This window comes from Peromyscus eremicus, chromosome 10 (assembly GCF_949786415.1).
Source record: "Peromyscus eremicus chromosome 10, PerEre_H2_v1, whole genome shotgun sequence".
Classification (NCBI taxonomy): Eukaryota; Metazoa; Chordata; class Mammalia; order Rodentia; family Cricetidae; genus Peromyscus; species Peromyscus eremicus.
Window position 1 is genome coordinate 26,726,987 of NC_081426.1, and position 17,670 is coordinate 26,744,656.

The 17,670-nt window shown below is 50.3% G+C and overlaps 1 protein-coding gene across 2 annotated transcripts in view; it reads left to right on the plus strand.

Annotated features, from left to right (window-relative positions):
- Limk2 (LIM domain kinase 2) overlaps positions 1-17,670 on the plus strand; it is a 70,970-nt gene that overhangs the window by 25,467 nt on the left and 27,833 nt on the right. Inside the window, exon 1 of one of the 2 annotated variants that reach the window (XM_059275635.1) lies at positions 12,836-13,246. The exons of the other annotated variant lie outside the window; for it this stretch is intronic. Within the exon in view, the coding sequence (XP_059131618.1) occupies positions 13,194-13,246 (53 nt within the window). The 5' untranslated portion in view covers positions 12,836-13,193. Of the gene's footprint in view, positions 1-12,835; positions 13,247-17,670 lie in introns of those variants that run through there. 2 annotated transcript variants of the gene reach the window in all.

Genomic DNA, 17,670 nt, shown 5'->3' on the forward strand with positions numbered 1-17,670 from the left:
TAAAACAAAAAAATCTGGAAACTGGAGAGATGGCTTGGAAGTTAAGAACACTTGCAGAGTCCCCTGAGTTCAGTTCCCAGCACCCACATGGTAACTCACAACTGTCTGTAACTCCTCCGGTTCTAGGGGTTCTGGCACCCTCTGCTGGTCCTCTCTGGCACTGCACACATGTGGTACACATTCTTTCCATATACCCAACTCTCATAAACACATTTAAAAAAAAATAGGGGTTGAGGATGCAGCTCAGTGGCTGAGTATTTGCCTAGCATGCACAAGGCTCCAAGTTAATCCCCGGTGTTGAAAAAAAAAAATCTGCACATACTGTACTCTACTCTCTTCCACAGTGTCGTGTGTCCAGGGCTAACAAGGCTTGTATTATTCTGCCCCCTGGGCCTGGCATGCCAGCTCCTCCTCTTTTTGCCTACTTAGCTTCTGCTCATAGTTCAGATCTTTCCCTGGATGGCTCTGAGACCCGTCTTCCTCACCCTCGAAGATACTGATCAGTTCCCATCAGCTTTCAGTTTCCTCTGACACTTCTCTTGGAGTTTTCCATCTGTGCAATTATTTCCTTTATGATACCTTGTGACATCTCACGGTAAGGGACTTCAGGGGCTGCTGGGCTTTTTGTGCCTCCTTGTGTCACCACGGACACATCGCTGGCAAAGGAAACAAGAGTCGTTGAAAGAGTTGCCAGAGATGTGATGTAAGCGCGGCCTTTCCTGCACTTCCGCTTTCCCACATCCTTCCCTTAGCGGACTGTGGTTCCCGTAGGTGGCGGAGAGGAATGGGCTCCAGACACTGGGTTTGGGGAAATTGTTTGTAGGGTCATGTAAGAAGATAAACCTGGGCTTGGGGATTTAGCTCAGTGGTAGAGCACTTGCCTAGCAAGCACAAGGCCCTGGGTTCGATCCTCAGCTCCCAAAAAAAAAAAAAAAAAAAAAAAAATGGATAAACCTTTGTCCTCTACCTTCAAAGGAACTATCCTACAGTGGGCAGCAGTGACAAGGCCCAAGGGCCTGCTCTCCTGCAGCCTTTATAGGTATGGCCCGGGCAGGAGCAAGCCCTGGGTACCGGGACCTCTGGGAAGAAAGGCAGTGAGGAAGAATGAGTCCAGCTGCATATGTACCTAGCATGTACAGGGCCCTGAGTTCAGTCCTAAGCACTGCAAAAATAAAATGATTTATCTGTGAAGTGTGGCACTAGCTGAAGATGGTGTTGAACATAGAGTGGAAAAACTGGGATACTTGCATGGCGTCTTTTACTTATGCCGTAGCTGGTTTGTGGTGGGGATGGTAAATACATGGCAGTTCTCTAGGACCTTGAAAATGAAGTTTGTGTCTGTGAGTTAAAGATCAGCATATGAGAGCAGCAGCATGTCGTAAAGGCTGCAGACTCCAGGAGCAAATCCTGGTTCTGCTGTCGATTGGCTGCTCACTACAGGTACTTTCTGTGTTTTGTTTTCTTACCAGCTTATTTCTGTGTCCCGTGCTCTGACTTCAGTTGTTAATTCCATCCTAGATGGAGATGCTAACTTGTGCTCTACCTGCTAGTGTTACAGTGAGGGGTGTACAAGGGAAATACCGTGCGTGGCATTGGCTCGTGCGTGGCATTGGCTTGTGCGTGACATTGGCTCGTGCGTGGCATTGGCAAGGGGCCTTGCACATTCCTCTAGTTTGCTTTATATTGCTGCCATAAACACCATGACCAAAAGCCACTTGGGTAGGCAGGGTTTATTTCATCTTACACTTCCACAGCACAGTCCATCACCGAGGGGAGTCGGGGCTGGAACCTGGATGCAGGAACTGAAGCAGAGAACGTACTGGTTGGCTTGCTCAGCCCGCTTTCTTTTATAACCCAGGACCCACCTGCCCAGAGGTGGTCCCTCCCACATCAGTCATTAATCAAGAAAATGCTCCCACGGACTTATCCACAGGCCAGTCTGATGCAAGTATTTTACCACTTGAGGCTCCCTCTTCCCAGATGACACCAGCTTGTGTGGAGCTGATAATAAAAATAAGTCATCCTCAGCTGCATAGTGAGTTTGAGGCCAGCCTGTGGGCTGACACAGCTTGGATCCTAGAACTCTGTCTGGGGCAGCAAGGGAGTGAAGAAATGACAGACGTATGTACAGGAAAGCTAGGATAGGGTGGACTGGGCTCTCGTGTGTTTATTACATAGGGGTGGACAGAGGCGATGTTATTCTATATAGCTGAACAAGGAAGTGGGGTTGTTATATACAGATGAACAAGGAGGCAGGTTTAGTTATTCTCCGTGGGAGTAGTCTCTGCAGGGGAGCCGTCTCCAGGCCATAAACATCCGGGTAGAGAAAGCTATGGTGGACATTTTCTGCACACACTGTCAACATTCATACAGGAACACAGGATGGAATTGCCACTGCTCTGAGCCTCGTTGAGGGGATGGGGACAGTGAGGCTTTGCCAATTTCCCATGGGTCTGAGGCTTTGTCTCAAGTCGATAGCGTGTACCCACTCCGCACATCACACACTCAGGGCTTCCTTCACTGGGCTACATGAGACACTGTCATAAAAAAAAAAAAAAAAAAAAAAAAAAAACGATAAAACAAACTGGTCGTTTAAAAGAAAATGGCCCCCAAAGGGAGTGGCACTGTTAAGAGGTGTGGCTTTGTTGGAGTAGGTATGGCCTTGGAGGAAGTGTGTCACTGTGGAGGCAGGCTTTGAGGCCTCATATATGCTCAAGCCATGCCTAGTAAGTCAGTTTACTTCCTGTTGCCTTTGGATCAAGATGTAGGACGCTCAGCTCCAGTACTATGTCTGCCTGCATGCCACCATGTCCCACCACGACGATAATGAAACTGTAAGCCACCCCATTAAATGTTTTCCGTTATAAGAGTTGCCGTGGTCATGGTGTCTCTTTATAGGAATAGAAACTCTAACTAAGACACAAACAAAAGTAAAAATGAGTAAATAAGTGGCCAGCAGCAAACAGAAGTAAAAAGGCCGTGAAGCAGAGTCATCGATGTGCCTGGATAAAGTTGCTGGAAGTGGCTTGGCTAGTTTGGCCGATTCACTACTTCCCAAGGTAAAAAAAAAAAATCTTGCTGGGTGGTGGTGGCGCACGCCTTTAATCCCAACACTGGGAGGCAGAGGTAGGTGGATCTCTGTGAGTTCAAGGCCAGCCTGGTCTGCAGAGTGAGTTCCAATACAGCTACAGCTGTTACACAGAGAAACCCTGTCTCGAAAAACCAACCAAACAAACAAACAAACAAAAACCCTGTGGCTGTTCTTTCCCTTACAGTCCATGCACACAAAGCAGCCCTCTGATGCCCAAGTTAGCCACGTAGTCTTTGTTTTTTTGAGCTAGGGTCTTACTGTGTTGCCAGGCTCGTTTTAAACTCTTAGGCTTGATTCAGTTGCTCTTCCTGCCTCACAACATCCCGATTGGCTGGAGCTCTGATTGTGGGTACCACAATGTCCAGTGTAAGTCCCAAAGTCCTACATGTGCAGGGGACATGGGCGTGCTGATATCACTTGTCATTGTGTAGGTAGACAGTGATGTTGATAAACTACCAAAGTGTGTCTGTACCTCTCCAGGTACGTCTGTTTCTAGACCTAAAGGCCAAAACCCAGGCCCAGGTTAGGTTCATTCACCAAGATGCCAACTGTAGAGTGCTGTGGGTGGTTAGCAGCCAGCCTGCCTCTGAGTACCACGTGTCTTTTAGCATTGACCTAATGGGTGTGGAGTTGTTTTCTTACCTTAATCCTTTTATCAAAGTAGAAACTGAAGCACAGAGAGGTTTAAAGGCTTGGCTGAGATCACACTGTGAGCTGTTGTTAACCAGGAGGCCTCCGGTCTTTTCAGGACTCTGCTGGCATTGCCTTGAGATGTGTTGGTATGGCAAAAGGACTTCTTCCTCCCAGTGCAATCAGAGCAAGAATATCCACGTGAAGGGAGCATTTGACACTAAATGTCAAACTTTTTTTTTTTTCCCGGTTTTTCGAGACAGGGTTTCTCTGTGTAGCTTTGGAACCTGTCCCGGAACTCATTCTGTAGCCCAGGCTGGCCTCGAACTCACAGAGATCCGCCTGCCTCTACCTCCCGAGTGCTGGGATTAAATACATGCGCCACCACTGTGCAGCCAAACATTTTTTTGCTATTGTTTTATGAGGGTTTTATGCTGTTATTATTATTGTTGTTGTTGTTGTTGTTAATTTTTTTTTTTTTTTTAAATAGAGGTTAGAGAAATGGTTCAGTGGATAAGATCACTGTGCTCTTGTGGAAGATGTGGGTTCAGTTCCTGTCTGTAACTCCAGTTCTGGGGGTTCTGACTCCAGACTCCATGGATACATACCCACACACACATGTACCTAAATATGTGTATGGGTGTTTTGTCTGCGTGCATGTCTGTGCATCATGCACATGCCTGGTGCCTGCAGAGGGCAGTAAGTCTCCTGGGACTAGAGTTACAAGCATTCGTGTGCTGGGAATCAAATCCAGATCCTCTACAAGAGCCACAAGTGATCTTAACCACTGAGCATCTCTCTGGCCCATTTCTTGTGGTGTGTTTGTTTGTTTGTAGTACTGGGCATCCACCCAAGACCCCATGGGTACTAGGCAAGCATTCCGCCACTAAGCCACATCCCAGCCCCTGAGTTTCCTAGTATTAGCATCACAAAACAACAGTGGATGGTCATCTAGAGGGGCCACCATCTGATTCTAAGTGCTCACAGCCATACAGATAGATGTCAGTGGTTAAAGTGACCAGGGTCATAGAGATGTAGCCTCAGGACAAAGGCATAGTCTACTGGTGGTGAACACTTTGGCCAGCAAACCTGATGTGAACCTAAAACAGCTAACTATAGACTTGAGCTCAAACAGCTCAGAAAAGGAGCGTTCTCCTTGGTGTTTCAGATATTATTTCCTAGCTGTTGGGAACCTCTACTTGCTTAAACGCTTCTGATAACCCTTCATTGCCTGTGAGTATCTTTAATTGCTCAGTTGCCAAGGTCTACTCCTTAGTGATCTAGCACTACACACACACACACACACACACACACTCACACACGCACACACTCACACACTCCCGCCCTTCTATGGTCACTGCTTACGTGTGGACTACGTTGTAGCTAAAGAATATGCTCAGGGTTATGTTGTTCCTTCAAGCTAGAAGTCTCTTGTCTGCCTGGCAATCAGCCCGCTATGGTCAGCTGATAGATACAGCACGTCCTCTGGAGGAACCCCACCCCATGTCCACCACCCCCACCAATCAGAGGAGCCTTTTTTCACCCTCCTGGGCTAGAGCCCTTGTTGTATTTGTTTGCACATACAGCTGAAGTCTTCAAGTAGTTTTCCAAGGGTGGAACCATATCTAATCTACCTTTGTGCCCTATGGCGTAGCGAACTAGAATGGAGCAGTGTCAGAGTGTGTGCTAGGTGAGTGGTGCATTGGGAAACGGTGTTTTAGAGAGCTTGAATAAAGTCCTTCCCATGAGCTCCCTCATCATCTCTCCTGTGCAGTCTCCCCCAGGCAGGAGCTTATCTTCTGAGATGGACAATGAAGTAAGACCTCTGTCAGTAGCCAGGCGGTGGTGCACACCCTTAATCCCAGCACTCGGGAGGCAGAGGCAGACAGATCTGTGAGTTCGAGGCCATCTCAGTCTACAGGGTGAATTCTAGGACAGCCAGGGCTGCACAGAGAAACCCTGTCTCAAAACAAACAAAAAGACCTGTGTCTATAATGTGATCGAGTATTAAGCCATCAAAGCCCCCCTCCCCTTTGCAGTCCACTGCCATGTTTTTCTTCTTTCTCCCCCACCAAACGTTAGGACCCCCCCCCCCCTGGGTAGTGCTAGAGGCATGCTAAAAAATTCTCTCTCTTTGGGTGGGTGGGTGGGGGGCAGGAATTTGAAGCAGAGTCTCTCTACATAGCCTTGGCTGTCCTGGAATTCACTATGTAGATTAGACTGGCCTCGAACTCAGAGATCCTTCCGTCTTTGTCTCCTGAGTGCTGGGATGCAAGGCTTGTGCCACTGCACAGTTCTCTGGTTTCCTTGTCCCTCACAATCACCAAAACAGCTCCCAGCATCCCATGTCTGACTAAATTAGCGATTTTTTTCTTCTGTGTCTCTGTCATATTCTGGCTCCGCCACCTTAACAGTGTTCTGAAGCGCTTGTGATTGGATCAGAGGTCCACCATCCCACTTCCTTGGTGATAGACTCTTGTAGAAGTGACAACTGGTTTCAAAGTCAGCAGTATGCATTTGTTTGAGCTTGTATGTGTGAGCATGCGTGTGCTGCTGGAGAAGGAACCCAGGGCCTCCTGCATCCTAGAAAAGGGCTCTATCACTGAGTTACACCTGCAACTCCAGTTTGCACAGAATGGTCATGTCTTCTAAACTCATCTTCCAGACAGTGTCATTGCAAAAAGAGAGAGACAGCTACCATGGAGTTTCAGATGAATGATAACAGCACTAGGAAGGCAGAAGTCCCCAGTAAGTCGAGGCTTAAGCAACCCTCACCCTGACAGTGACCAAGCAGCCTTCGGAATAAAATGAACCATCTGTGTGAACACTGACATTAGCGGGGAGGGAAGGATAGTGGTTATCCTGTCCACTTCCAGGGTGACAGTCAGAGGAAAAGTCAAAGGGAGAAACGCTTGGGAAAGAATCAAGCAGTGTTCTCAGTCTTCAGTGTGGATCAGAACTACTAGGCTTTGTGTAGAATGCAAGATCTTTCCCCCAACCTCAAAAACTATAGTGCTGTGTGCCCGGGTGGTGCCAGGGATATCTTCATTTTCCTAATGGACTCCAAGATAGCTGTTCTTTCAGCCACACCTTGAAAAATACCACTGTGATCACGAAGTAAGCACAGAATAGCTGTTTGCGACAACTTCAGTGCGTTGAACCTAGAATTCAGTACTCAAGTTAAAGCCTAGCCCTGTCAGTTCTCATACACGAGACTCTGGACAACTTTCTCAAGTGAAGAAAAGCCTTCATTTCTTCATATGTAAAAAGGAGGTGGCAACCCCCACCAAGATAATTTAATGGCAGGCAATATATGTATGTGTGCATACCAAGCTCACCTCTTTGTCTGGCTTGTGGAGAGAGACTGGAGATCATACCCAGAGGCTAATGATCGCTCCCTCCGGGCCTGTCCAGATGACGATCTGCAGTAAAATACAAACAGAAGCGGCTAACTGGCCCAGGTTTTTTTAAAAACAAGGAAAGAGAGATCCTGGAAAAAGTAAATTTATGAACTTACCGATTGAAAAAATCGTCTCCACCAAAGTTCTGGGCAGATGATGGACAGGTGGGCAGTGAACACCTGGGAGAGGAGCCAACTGCTTAGGCTCTGCAGGAAGTTGATATTTCCAGTTCTCAGGGACTTGGTGGTCATGAAAGTCTCTGTGGGTTTCCCAGGAGTTTGATACTTTCTTTGTACCCTCGCAGTACAAATGTGGGGGAGGGGCTGGAAAACGGGACCCAGCACGTGTATCAGTGCAGGTCCTGGGTTCCAGAGGCAGGATTCCCAAATCTTTGATTGGGTCTGTGTAGGAGAAAGGCCTTGAGATTTAAGATGGGCAGACACTACTTTTACCTCAGTCCTGTACGTCCATTCATGTGAACGTTGTGGGTTTCCTGACATCTCTGAGCCAGCTTGCCCTGCCCCAGCGTTTGTGAGGGACGGAAATCCTTTGTGAGCTGAAAATACCTCATCGTCCATCCTCTAGGACTGTGGTCACTCACACTGAGAGTCGAGTCATATTTACTGAGCACACGGCTAGGCTTGTGTTGTGCCAAAACCTAGTACCTGGCACCTACCCTCAGGTAGTCTAATATGGCAGAATAGTGGCCACACATGGCCACAGAACCATGCTTCTGTGTGGTGGGTGTAAAGATACGTCGAGGAAACCCTTCCTAGAGGAGAATGAGTGCTCCATCATAGTTGGGTGAGAGGAAAAGAGGAAGCTGCCGGGTAAAGGCACAGGAGGCTGTGGAAGGAGCTAAGAACAGAGGTTTGGGGACAGCTGAAGCCAGTAGTGGTCAGGGCAGCCTGTCTGGTGGAGGAATTAAAGTGACAGCCTCAGGTCCTGGTGTGGTGTTCCTGCCAGGCTTTTTGGTGGGATGATAGTGTGTGTGGGGTGTGTGTGTGAGCGGTTTGTGCTAAGGAATTCTAAGAAGGTGAAACAGTGTGTAAATGGCAGAAAGCACGTGTTCCCTCATCCCTGCTTCTTGTCGCACTATCCGAAAGTGAAATGGATAAGCATGTAGGGGAGTCCTCTGGTGTCCTAGTTAGGGTTTCTGTTGCTGGGGAGGAAGGGTTTATTTGCCTTACACTTCTACATTGTAGTTCATCATCGAAGGAAGTCAGGACAGGACTTCAAACAAGGCAGGATCCTGGAGGCAGGAGCTGATGCAGATGTCTTGGAAGGGTAATGCTTACGGGCTTGTTCCTCGTGGTTTGTTCAGCCTGCTTTCTTATAGAACCCAGGACCACCAGCCGAAGGGTGGCCCCACCCACAATGGGCTGTGCCCTCCCCATCAATCACTAATCAGGGAAATGCCTTACAGGCTTGTGTACAGTACTGTATTATGGAGGCATTTTTTGTCTTTCTTTTTTCTTTTCCTTTCTTCTTTGGTTTTGGGTTTGGGTTTTTTTGAGAGAGGGTTTCCCTGTGTAGCCCTGGCTTAGCTGTCCTGGAACTGACTCAAGGTAGACCAGGCTGGCCTTGGAATTCGGAGACTCTGCCTCCTGAGTGCTGGGATTAAAGGCGTATGGAGTTAATTTCTTAATTAAAGTTCCCTTCTCTAAGATAACTTTAGCTTGTGTCAAGTTGACATAAAACTACTGGGGCATGCGCCAAGTGTTCTAGGTGCTTCCAAAGTCTAGAAAGCAAGCTGGAGCTTGGAGGAACAGGGACCAGAGAGATGGTCTGCTCAGAGGGATGGCTGTGTTTAGCAGCAAAAATTAAGAGGCAGGTCCCCAGACAGCCGTAATATGTATGCCTGTAGCTACTAGGGAGGCTGAGACAGGAGGATCACAAGTTCAAGACTGGCCTGACAACATTATGAGATCCTATTTCAAAATTTAAATTTTTCTTTAAAAAAGAAAAAGATATATATATATATATAGTGGTGGAATGTTTGCCCAGTGTGCTCAAGTAGTAGTCTCCAGCATGGTGTAAAGAAAGGAAGCAAGCTGCATCCTCTCCCTGCTTCGAGTCCTCCTCACCAACAGAGGGCCTCATGCAGCAAACACAGGTCCCTGAGCTTCAGGCCATTTGTCTAGAGCTCTCGTCCAGGCAGAGGTTGGGGTGTTTCGTCCATTTACCACACCTCACCAGGATGATCACTTGGGGCTCTCAGATCTGAAAGCTGTTCCTCAGCCTGTCCCAAATGCAGGCACCTTGGAGTCTCCGCTGGTTCTGGGCAATCCGTTTCCAGATCGTGAAATGTGCAGGAGCTTAGCACCATCTTGCGTTTTATCCGAGTCCCAGGGTCCTTGTAGTTGCGTTGGGCATCTGTAACTGTTGGATCCCTCCCAGCTGCTCCTTGGACCTGTCAGAGCAGCTCTCTTTCCTGGGGCAGAGGGGAAAGTGTAACACACACACACACACACACACACACACACACACACACACACCGCCCCTCAACACACACAGTGTGACTTTTCACCTCCTGGTTCTGAGGGGTTTGGACCCTTTGACGTTGGCCTGAAGGAAATCACACTGTCTGAGTAGCCAGCATCTGAGTAGCCAGCCATTCCCTACATCTGGTGATCCATCCTTTAAAGGCACCTCCTGAAAGCCAGATTTATGGGGGTCAGATAGATTCCACCTGGGAGGGGCTTCCGCTGCAGCCCAGAGCTTGGGGAGCCGGCTGCTGCACTTCCATTGGGGAGGCACTCACATGGCACTGAGAAATCCTCTTATTAGTTCCCCACTCATCCACCCACCAAATCCTTTGTGAGGAGAGAGGGAAGAGGAGAAGGCCTGCAGCCTCCTGCCTGCATTCCTAGACACCGACTCACTGCAGCCCGCGGCCACTGGAGCGCAGAGCCGTGTGAAATGTCAAAAGGAGTTATGCTCAGGGGCTCCGTGGCCTCGGCCTCTATGTCTTGCCTTTTCTTCCGTCTACACTCCGTTCATCAGAGGGAAATCAAAGGATGCAATTGGATGCTAGTTCCAGATTTAAATAGGGGCTCCCCCCTTGCCCGATTGAATTACAGGGGAGCGTAGTCCATCTGGGCTCTGTAGCTGTGAGGAAAAGAGCTTCCAGCAGGCCAGCCTGCCGCAGTCCTCAGTGTCTGTCCTGTGTGATACCTCCCTTCCACTCCATCTCACTCCCCTGTGGCTCTTGTGTGGCCCCCAGCCAAGATCCTGATTCCTTCAAGGCTGGCTCAAGAGATTTAATCTCAACTTGAGACCCAAGGAAAACAGGGAGCCCACCAGCACCTCATAGGAATGAAAAATGCTGAAGCTGGAAGCTCTTTAGAGACCTAACCCAAAGCCTAGACAGAGGCAGGGGCTTGCTAAAGGCCACATAGCTAGCGCAGCAGTTGAACAGTAGTCTTAATGATATTACCAGCTAACATTTATCAACTCTCAATGTGTTCCAGACTCAATGCCAAGGGCGTAAGGGAGGGAGTGCATTGTTGCATTCAAACCCAGACAGTCTGACTCTGGGTCCAGGCTTCACTCCTCAGCACAGCATGGTAGAGCACAGCCTTTACTATCTAGCTTAGGTTCGAATCCTGGTTTCCCTTCCTGGTCGTTCAGTTAGATAACTTCAGGTCAGCAACTTAACCTCTCTGTACCTCAGTTCCTTCCTCTGTAAAGAAGAGGGGGTGGGCTACAGCACTACCAAATAGTGGATTAAACGTCGTTCACACACAGTGTTGCGAGCAATTTGAGGTGCCGGCTGAGTGCCCATCCAGGGCTTGCTCTCCTCCACTGCTTCCAGAGCTGGAGTGTGGTCTGCAGTGGGAGACAGACAAACCTGAATTCAGCATCCAGATGAAGATGCTGAATAGATGCCAGAACCTTTTGTATTGTATTGTATTTTGGAGACAGGGTCTCGCTATTCAGCCTGGCTGGCCTGGAACTCTCTATGACAACCAGTCTGGCTTCAAACTCAGAGAGATCCACCTGTCCCTGCTAGGATACCACACCCAGCACTCAAAGCCATGTATTTAACCATGTTTCTGTACTGCCTTTGATTTTTACATTTTTAAATGGTTGAGGGGGTAAACAAACAAGAAAGCCAAGGACTATTTTACAACACTGGAAAATTATACAAAATTCAAATATCAGTATCCACAAATAAAGTTTTATTGAAACATGGCCACATCTGTTTGTTTAGATTTTACTGCGGATGCTGTGGTGTTGAATATTGAGAAGCTGGGGCAGGGTCTCTATAACCTGTAGAACCTATTTGACCTCTAGCCCCTTACAGAAAGTGCTCTGACCCCCTGCTGTAGATTCTTACTGGGGGTTGAGATCCATCCTCACTACTGACAAGATGTCTGTTTTCGAGCTGGCAATAACTCCCTCAGAACCTTGGTTTTGTCATCTGTTCAGTGGGTGTAACATGTATGCTATACAAAGGCTTTTTTGTTGTTGTTTTGGTTTCCCAAGACAGGGTTTCTCTGTGTAGCCCTGGGTGTCCTGGAACTTGCTATGTAGACCAGGCTAACCTGGAAACTCAGAGATCCACCTGCCTCTGTCTCCTGTGTGCTGGGATTCAAGGTGTGCGCCACCACCGCCAAGCTAGGTAATTTTTAAGAAATAAAGAATGAGCCGGGCGGTGGTGGTGCATGCTTTTAATCCCAGCACTTGGAGGCAGAGCCAGGCAGATCTCTGTGAGTTCGAGGCCAGCCTGGGCTACAGAGTGAGATCCAGGACAGGCACCAAAACTACACGGAGAAACCCTGTCTCAAACTGCCCCCAACACACACACACACAAAAAGTGTAGGCGACCATACCTGGCCCTCTGCTAGCTTTCTTATATAGCCCAGACTCACCTGATGGGCCCTCCCACGTCAGTCATCAGTCAAGACAGTTCCTCACAGACCACTGTGATTGAGGGTTCCCATTCTCAGGTGGCTCTAATTAGTCCAGACACACTGGAAGAAACACCTGTGCCTACTGGGCTCAGTGGATGGCTTATGGGAATGAGTGAGGGGACACAGTCAGAAGGAAGCTGGGTAGCCCAGCCTCCCCACTGATTGGCTTTTGGCCGTCAGCGAGTCACCTCATCTCCTGTCACTTCACTAGATACACGTGGGGATAATCCCATCTCAGAGAATGCATCCTCTGGGCCCTGTTTCCTTGTCCGCAGCACAGCCCCGCCCCAGTGGGGAAGTGACCAGCTTCTTGAGGCTGTCCCCAGACCAGGCAGAGGGAGTAGGTGGATGGGGAGTCCCAACCCCAGGAGAGAACAAGAGACCAGCAGCCCAGAGCTGAAGATGCTTCTAGGGAGCGGCCTCCTCTCCTGGAGAGCCCCCCCACCTCCTGGGGGTGTAGCTCTGCCTTAGCTGGCTGACATCCGGGGCTTTTCACGTCTCGGCGGTGTTAGTTCGGTGGGCAGCTCTTCAGGCTGGGGACATATGGAGTCGGATGTGTCGGCCCTCCCGCGCCGTCCCGCCCTGGGCTGTGCGGTGGCCCTGGGCTGTGCGGTGGCCGCTCGGCCGGCCCCAGTCATTGTCTCCGGCGCCCGCCCGCAGCCTCGCTGCCGCCCGGGCTCCACCCCTTGCTGCGAGGTCTGTTTCCTAACAGCTGCTCCAACCACACACCTCGCTTCGGCCCGGGCCCCTCCTCTTCCTCCCTCCCTCCTCCGGGGTGGGTGGGACCGCAGGACGGGACCAACTTGACAGCAGCCTCTCCTTTTCAGCCAGTCCCCGGCCTCTTCCCCCGAATGCCTGTGTGTCTACAGCCGCTGGAGAGAGGTGCTTCTCCCGCAGCCCGCAGGGGCCACGGGGCTCCCGAGCACTAGGGAGGAGACGCACCAGCCATGTGCCCCTGCGGGAATCTGCCCGGGAGCCGGGGGCCTGGGGTCCTCTCTCTCCTGCTGCTCCGGAGGCAGAGGTGAGCACCGGGCGGCCGGCTCCACGCCGAGGTGCCGGGAACCCCGCCTGTCATGGTGGCCGTCTGCAGCCAGCCTGAGGCACTCCCAGACGGGCTTGCAGCTGAGCCTGTTTATCTGGTGTGGGAAGAAGATGGGGAGTTACTTGTCTGTCCCGGCTTACTTCACCTCCAGAGACCCCTTTAGGTGAGTTGCTCTCCAAGTCCTCCTCCCCATCCCCTCCCCTGGCCCCTGCCCCTGAGGGGAAGGCCGATGTTCTCCTCCTCCTCCTCTGACTTCACTTGTCCCTGGTTTTGCCCGAAGAGCTTATACCAGAGCAGAAGCGGCCTGGACACGGGCACTCCGATGTCCTGAAAACCGGGGGGGGTGGAGGGAGCCCGGCCCCCCTTGCTAACACACCTTGGTGTTACTGTTTCGGAGGAAGGCACAAATGGGTTGCCATTCTGTAACCCTCACATGTCTTACCTACAGGCCGTGCGGCCTGCCCAGGAATTTGTCCCAACAAGCAGGATGGGCAGGTTTTGCCAAACTGAAAGCTGGCAAGGCCTGGGTGTGGGTAGCCTGGTACACAGTAGGCACTTGTATACGTGTTCTCGTAATGGCAAGCACATTTGCCCTGGCCTTGAATGGTTTCTTAGCTCCCACATGAGTGGAGTTTCTGGGTCAGCCCCCAGGTCTGAGTATCGGTAGGGGCTCTCTGTGGGGCCTTTCATGAGGTGTGAAACTTTCTTCCTCTGACTGGTCTGTCTTTGCTCTCTGCCCCACCCCACCTTCAAGAGAAACTCCCTGGGGGGTTTCAGGCCCTCTGGGTCCCTTCTGAATGGAGCCATTCCTGCCTGGGGTGGGGCTTGTTTTTATTCTTTGGGAGAAACCTGTTTTTCTGAGGGTTGCCTCCCCTCCACCGGTATTCCTGCTTAACTTTTCTCTTCCAGCTTCCCCAACCCAGCTTGGTGGCCAGATCTCACTACTAGGATATCCAGCTTCCCCAACCCAGCTTGGTGGCCAGATCTCACTACTAGGATATCCAGCTTCCCCAACCCAGCTTGGTGGCCAGATCTTACTACTAGGATATCCAGCTTTCTCCAACCCAGCTTGGTGGCCAGATCTCACTACCAGGATATCCAGCTTCCCCAACCCAGCTTGGTGGCCAGACCTCACTACCAGGATAGTAATCTGTGGCTGTCCCTGGGCAGAAGAGCAGCTACACGGGGTTTCAGTGAATGACTGGGCCCTTGTGGAGTGTTGGGAAGCGCTCAGTCTGTGAGAGGCAGGCTGGTCTCCATATTGAGCACAGCAGCTATCCTGCTAGGCACTTTATTTACCCTTTGGTCTGTCAAGCCTGAGAGACTGTGTAGCCCCATTTGACTGATGAAGCTACCAGGCTCTCAACAGCAGCAGCCTGCAAGGTCCCCTTACCTGGCTTGTTTTGGTTTTGGAGTTTCTCATCCTTGGGGGGCGGGGGGGGGGGGGGGCTGCACCTCCCTCTGTCCACCTCTCCCTCTGTCCACCTCTCCCTCTGTCCACCTCTCCCTCACATATCTATTGTCAGGTTTACTTTTCCCCCAACGGAGCAGAAAAGGGATATTTTTGCCAGGTTTATTGAAGAGGTTTTTGGTTTTTGTTTTTGTTTTTTTCTGACTTGTGGAAAGAAGTTGATCTCGCGTTTAGGAGATAGATTTTGCCCAAGTGTTATAGTAACTGTTTGTTCAGGTCCTTGTTTCTCTAAATCCTGGAAAGGAGACTGGGGGGGAAGGGTTGTTCCTTTAGCGACCAGGAACAGTGTGCCCTTTTCATCCTTGTGGTCATGAGGCTTCTCTGGAGCTGGAGCTGGATCAGGTAATGAACTTTTGAGAGCGAGGTCCCCAGGCTCCCAGGTCCAACAGTCCTTTGTCTTGTTCTACCCCAGCCTCTGGGAAACCTGATGACCTCACCTCCATTCCCCAGGCTCTGTTTGCCCAGCTGGAATCAAAAGGGCACTGGCTTGCAGTAGACCCTCTGCCCTCTCCTAAATGAGAGGCCACATTCCTGAAGCTGCTGCTGAAGGGAGAGCCTGCGCTTGGGGCTTTGTGCCCCCGGGGGCGGGACTGCCTAGGACTGCCTGGACTCTCCGCTTTCCAAGCTTTCAGGCTAAATCACTACCTGGTCATAAAGCTGCCGCCCATCAGCCCCCTCCTTCATGTGTTCCTCTGTGTCCCAGTGCCTGTCCCCTCCCCAGGCCTGTTCGTTCATTCCTACGCAGCATGCAGGGATGAGACTTCCTGAGCTCCTGAACCAGAGCCCCTCCTGCATTGTGTCAACCAAGTTAAGTCCTTGACCCCTCGGGCCTCCGGAGGAGGAAAGTCCGTACGAGTTCTAGGGCTGTGGTTGCAAAGCAGGTGACGCAACCAGATTCCATGGGACATGATCAGGCGTGACCATGTGATGGAGAAAGAGGGAGACGGGAATGAAGGGTGTCATTTCTGTACACGCTGTACACCCCTCTGCCTGGCAGGCCTCGCTTGTGCAGAGGGCAGCACATCATCTTCCTTGCCTAGCACTCGTATGAGTGGCATGGCCTCAGGTTGACATTTACGGAAGACGTAAATTAGGGAGTGGTCTTTCTGTCTAGTGCTGATGCAGCCGCCCTGCCACACACTTTATCAGTAGGTGCTCTTGTCACTGAGTTATGTTCCTCAGTCGAGGGAGGGACGGGTACCCCCCACGACCCCATCTTTAAAGGAATTCCCTATTATAGACTTCCCCTTAATGTCCAACATTGATTTAATGAGCTTGCTTTCTACATTATCTCCTGTAGAAAACACATCTTTGCATTCTAAAACAACCCATGTCTAAAAAGAAAACTCGCTCAACTTAGCAGTAAGCTTTGGCAGCCTCCTCCAGCCTTCTGAGACTATCTGAAAACCGAGGGGCTTGGATCAGGTGAATGGCTCCCAACTGTAACTTGTTTGGCTACTCCGAGGCAGGCAGACTTCTTTACTTTCCCCCTCCCGGACAGAGGAAGCCCTCTGTGAAGCTACACAAACTACTTGAACCGCCAGCCCCCAGGCGTGGACAGGAGCTGCATCAGCGCATGCTGTGGCTGAGCAGAAGCTTGGTGTATGTCTGGTAGTTTCTGTAAAAACTGGGTAACAACATGCTCCACAAGAGTGGTGGTGTGTTTGCAGACAATTTCAGTCCATAGGATGAGCAGGGAGAAGCAACAGAGGGCTGTGTGGTGGTGGATCCAAATCTCTAGCCCCTGTTCATGCCTGCCCTTGTGGGCCCTGGAGGACAGTTGGCACCCCTACTTCGTGGTACCCTCAGGTTATGTAGCTTCTTTTTCTGTTTCTCAGCCTAGTGCAAACTCAGAAACAAGAGGCTGACAGCAGCAGCCAGAGCTGTTCTCCAGAGATTAGAGAGCATCCAAGTCAGCCTTCCCCAGGACATGGGAGGGCTGTGCTTTCACGTGTATAAATCCCCCCAAGTGATGGCTCTTCAGCTCCCTGACTCCATGGGCTTGAGAGCTTACCTGTAAACATGATGTGGATGTGTGTGAAGGTGGGGCCTGGAGCCCTTGGCTTCTCCCAGCACTTATCTGGCCAGTTGGTCCTTATGTGTTATAGATGCACAGTAATGAGGCCCTGATTGCTAAGGCTCTGTAGACCTTCCTTTTCTCCCGAGAAGCCTGCTTGGTTCTAGGTAAGCAGATCCGTACTCCCTGGGCATGGGAGGGAAGAGGATCCACCTCCATTTGCCCTTGCTGTTCTCAAATTGGAGAAGGAAGGAAGTGAATACTTCCTGGGCACCTGCTGTGAGCATCACATGGGGCATTTCACCTGTTGTAATTTTCATAGCTCCGTGAGAGTCATTAAGTAACTGGCTTCAGTGAGAGGTGGCAGCTGCCTGTGAAAATCTCAGCTGATCATTGATGCGTTCCCTGCAGATTCAGGTCCTAGTGAAGTAGCTCCACGTTTTCATTCACCCTTTGCAGCATGTTAGAAGAGCCGTTCAAAGGCTGTCCTTAGGTACAGCCTCTGTCTGCGGCCTCCTGTGTGTCTCTCTGAGGTTTTTAGCTCTGTAAACCTTGGATCCTTAGGAGCCCTGATTTCTGACCCACCAGTACTGCTTCCTAGCTGGGCGCTTTGGGGTCTGCAGCCAGAGATTGACTTACTTGAAGCTTTCAAAAATTGAAAGCTCAGGGGAGAAAAAGCCATGGCTTATGAGACTCTGAGATGGGACATCTTTGAATGGTGCCTCCTTTCCACGGTGTATTTTGGATTCTTTGACAGACACTACAACTGGAGAACAGAACACTGGGTAAATGAATGATGAGAAATAATGATACCAGTTACACTACCTGTTTGAGCTAAAGGAAAGCATCATAAAAGGCTAACACTCAGACATCAGCGATCATGGTTCCAGTCTCCTTGTTATTGGAGACAGGAATCCTGAAGCCTGGCAGTTAAGACATGCCGTGTCTCTGAGGTAAGCTGCAGTGGAGATGGCTTCCTAGCCAAGTACCACGGATTCAGGTCCCAGCTCCATCACTTGCATGTTGAGCAACTAGTAACAGATACTGTATATACCTAAGCTAGCTCTCGGAAGTCTCCAGTGGCCGGAGAGTCTTGCTG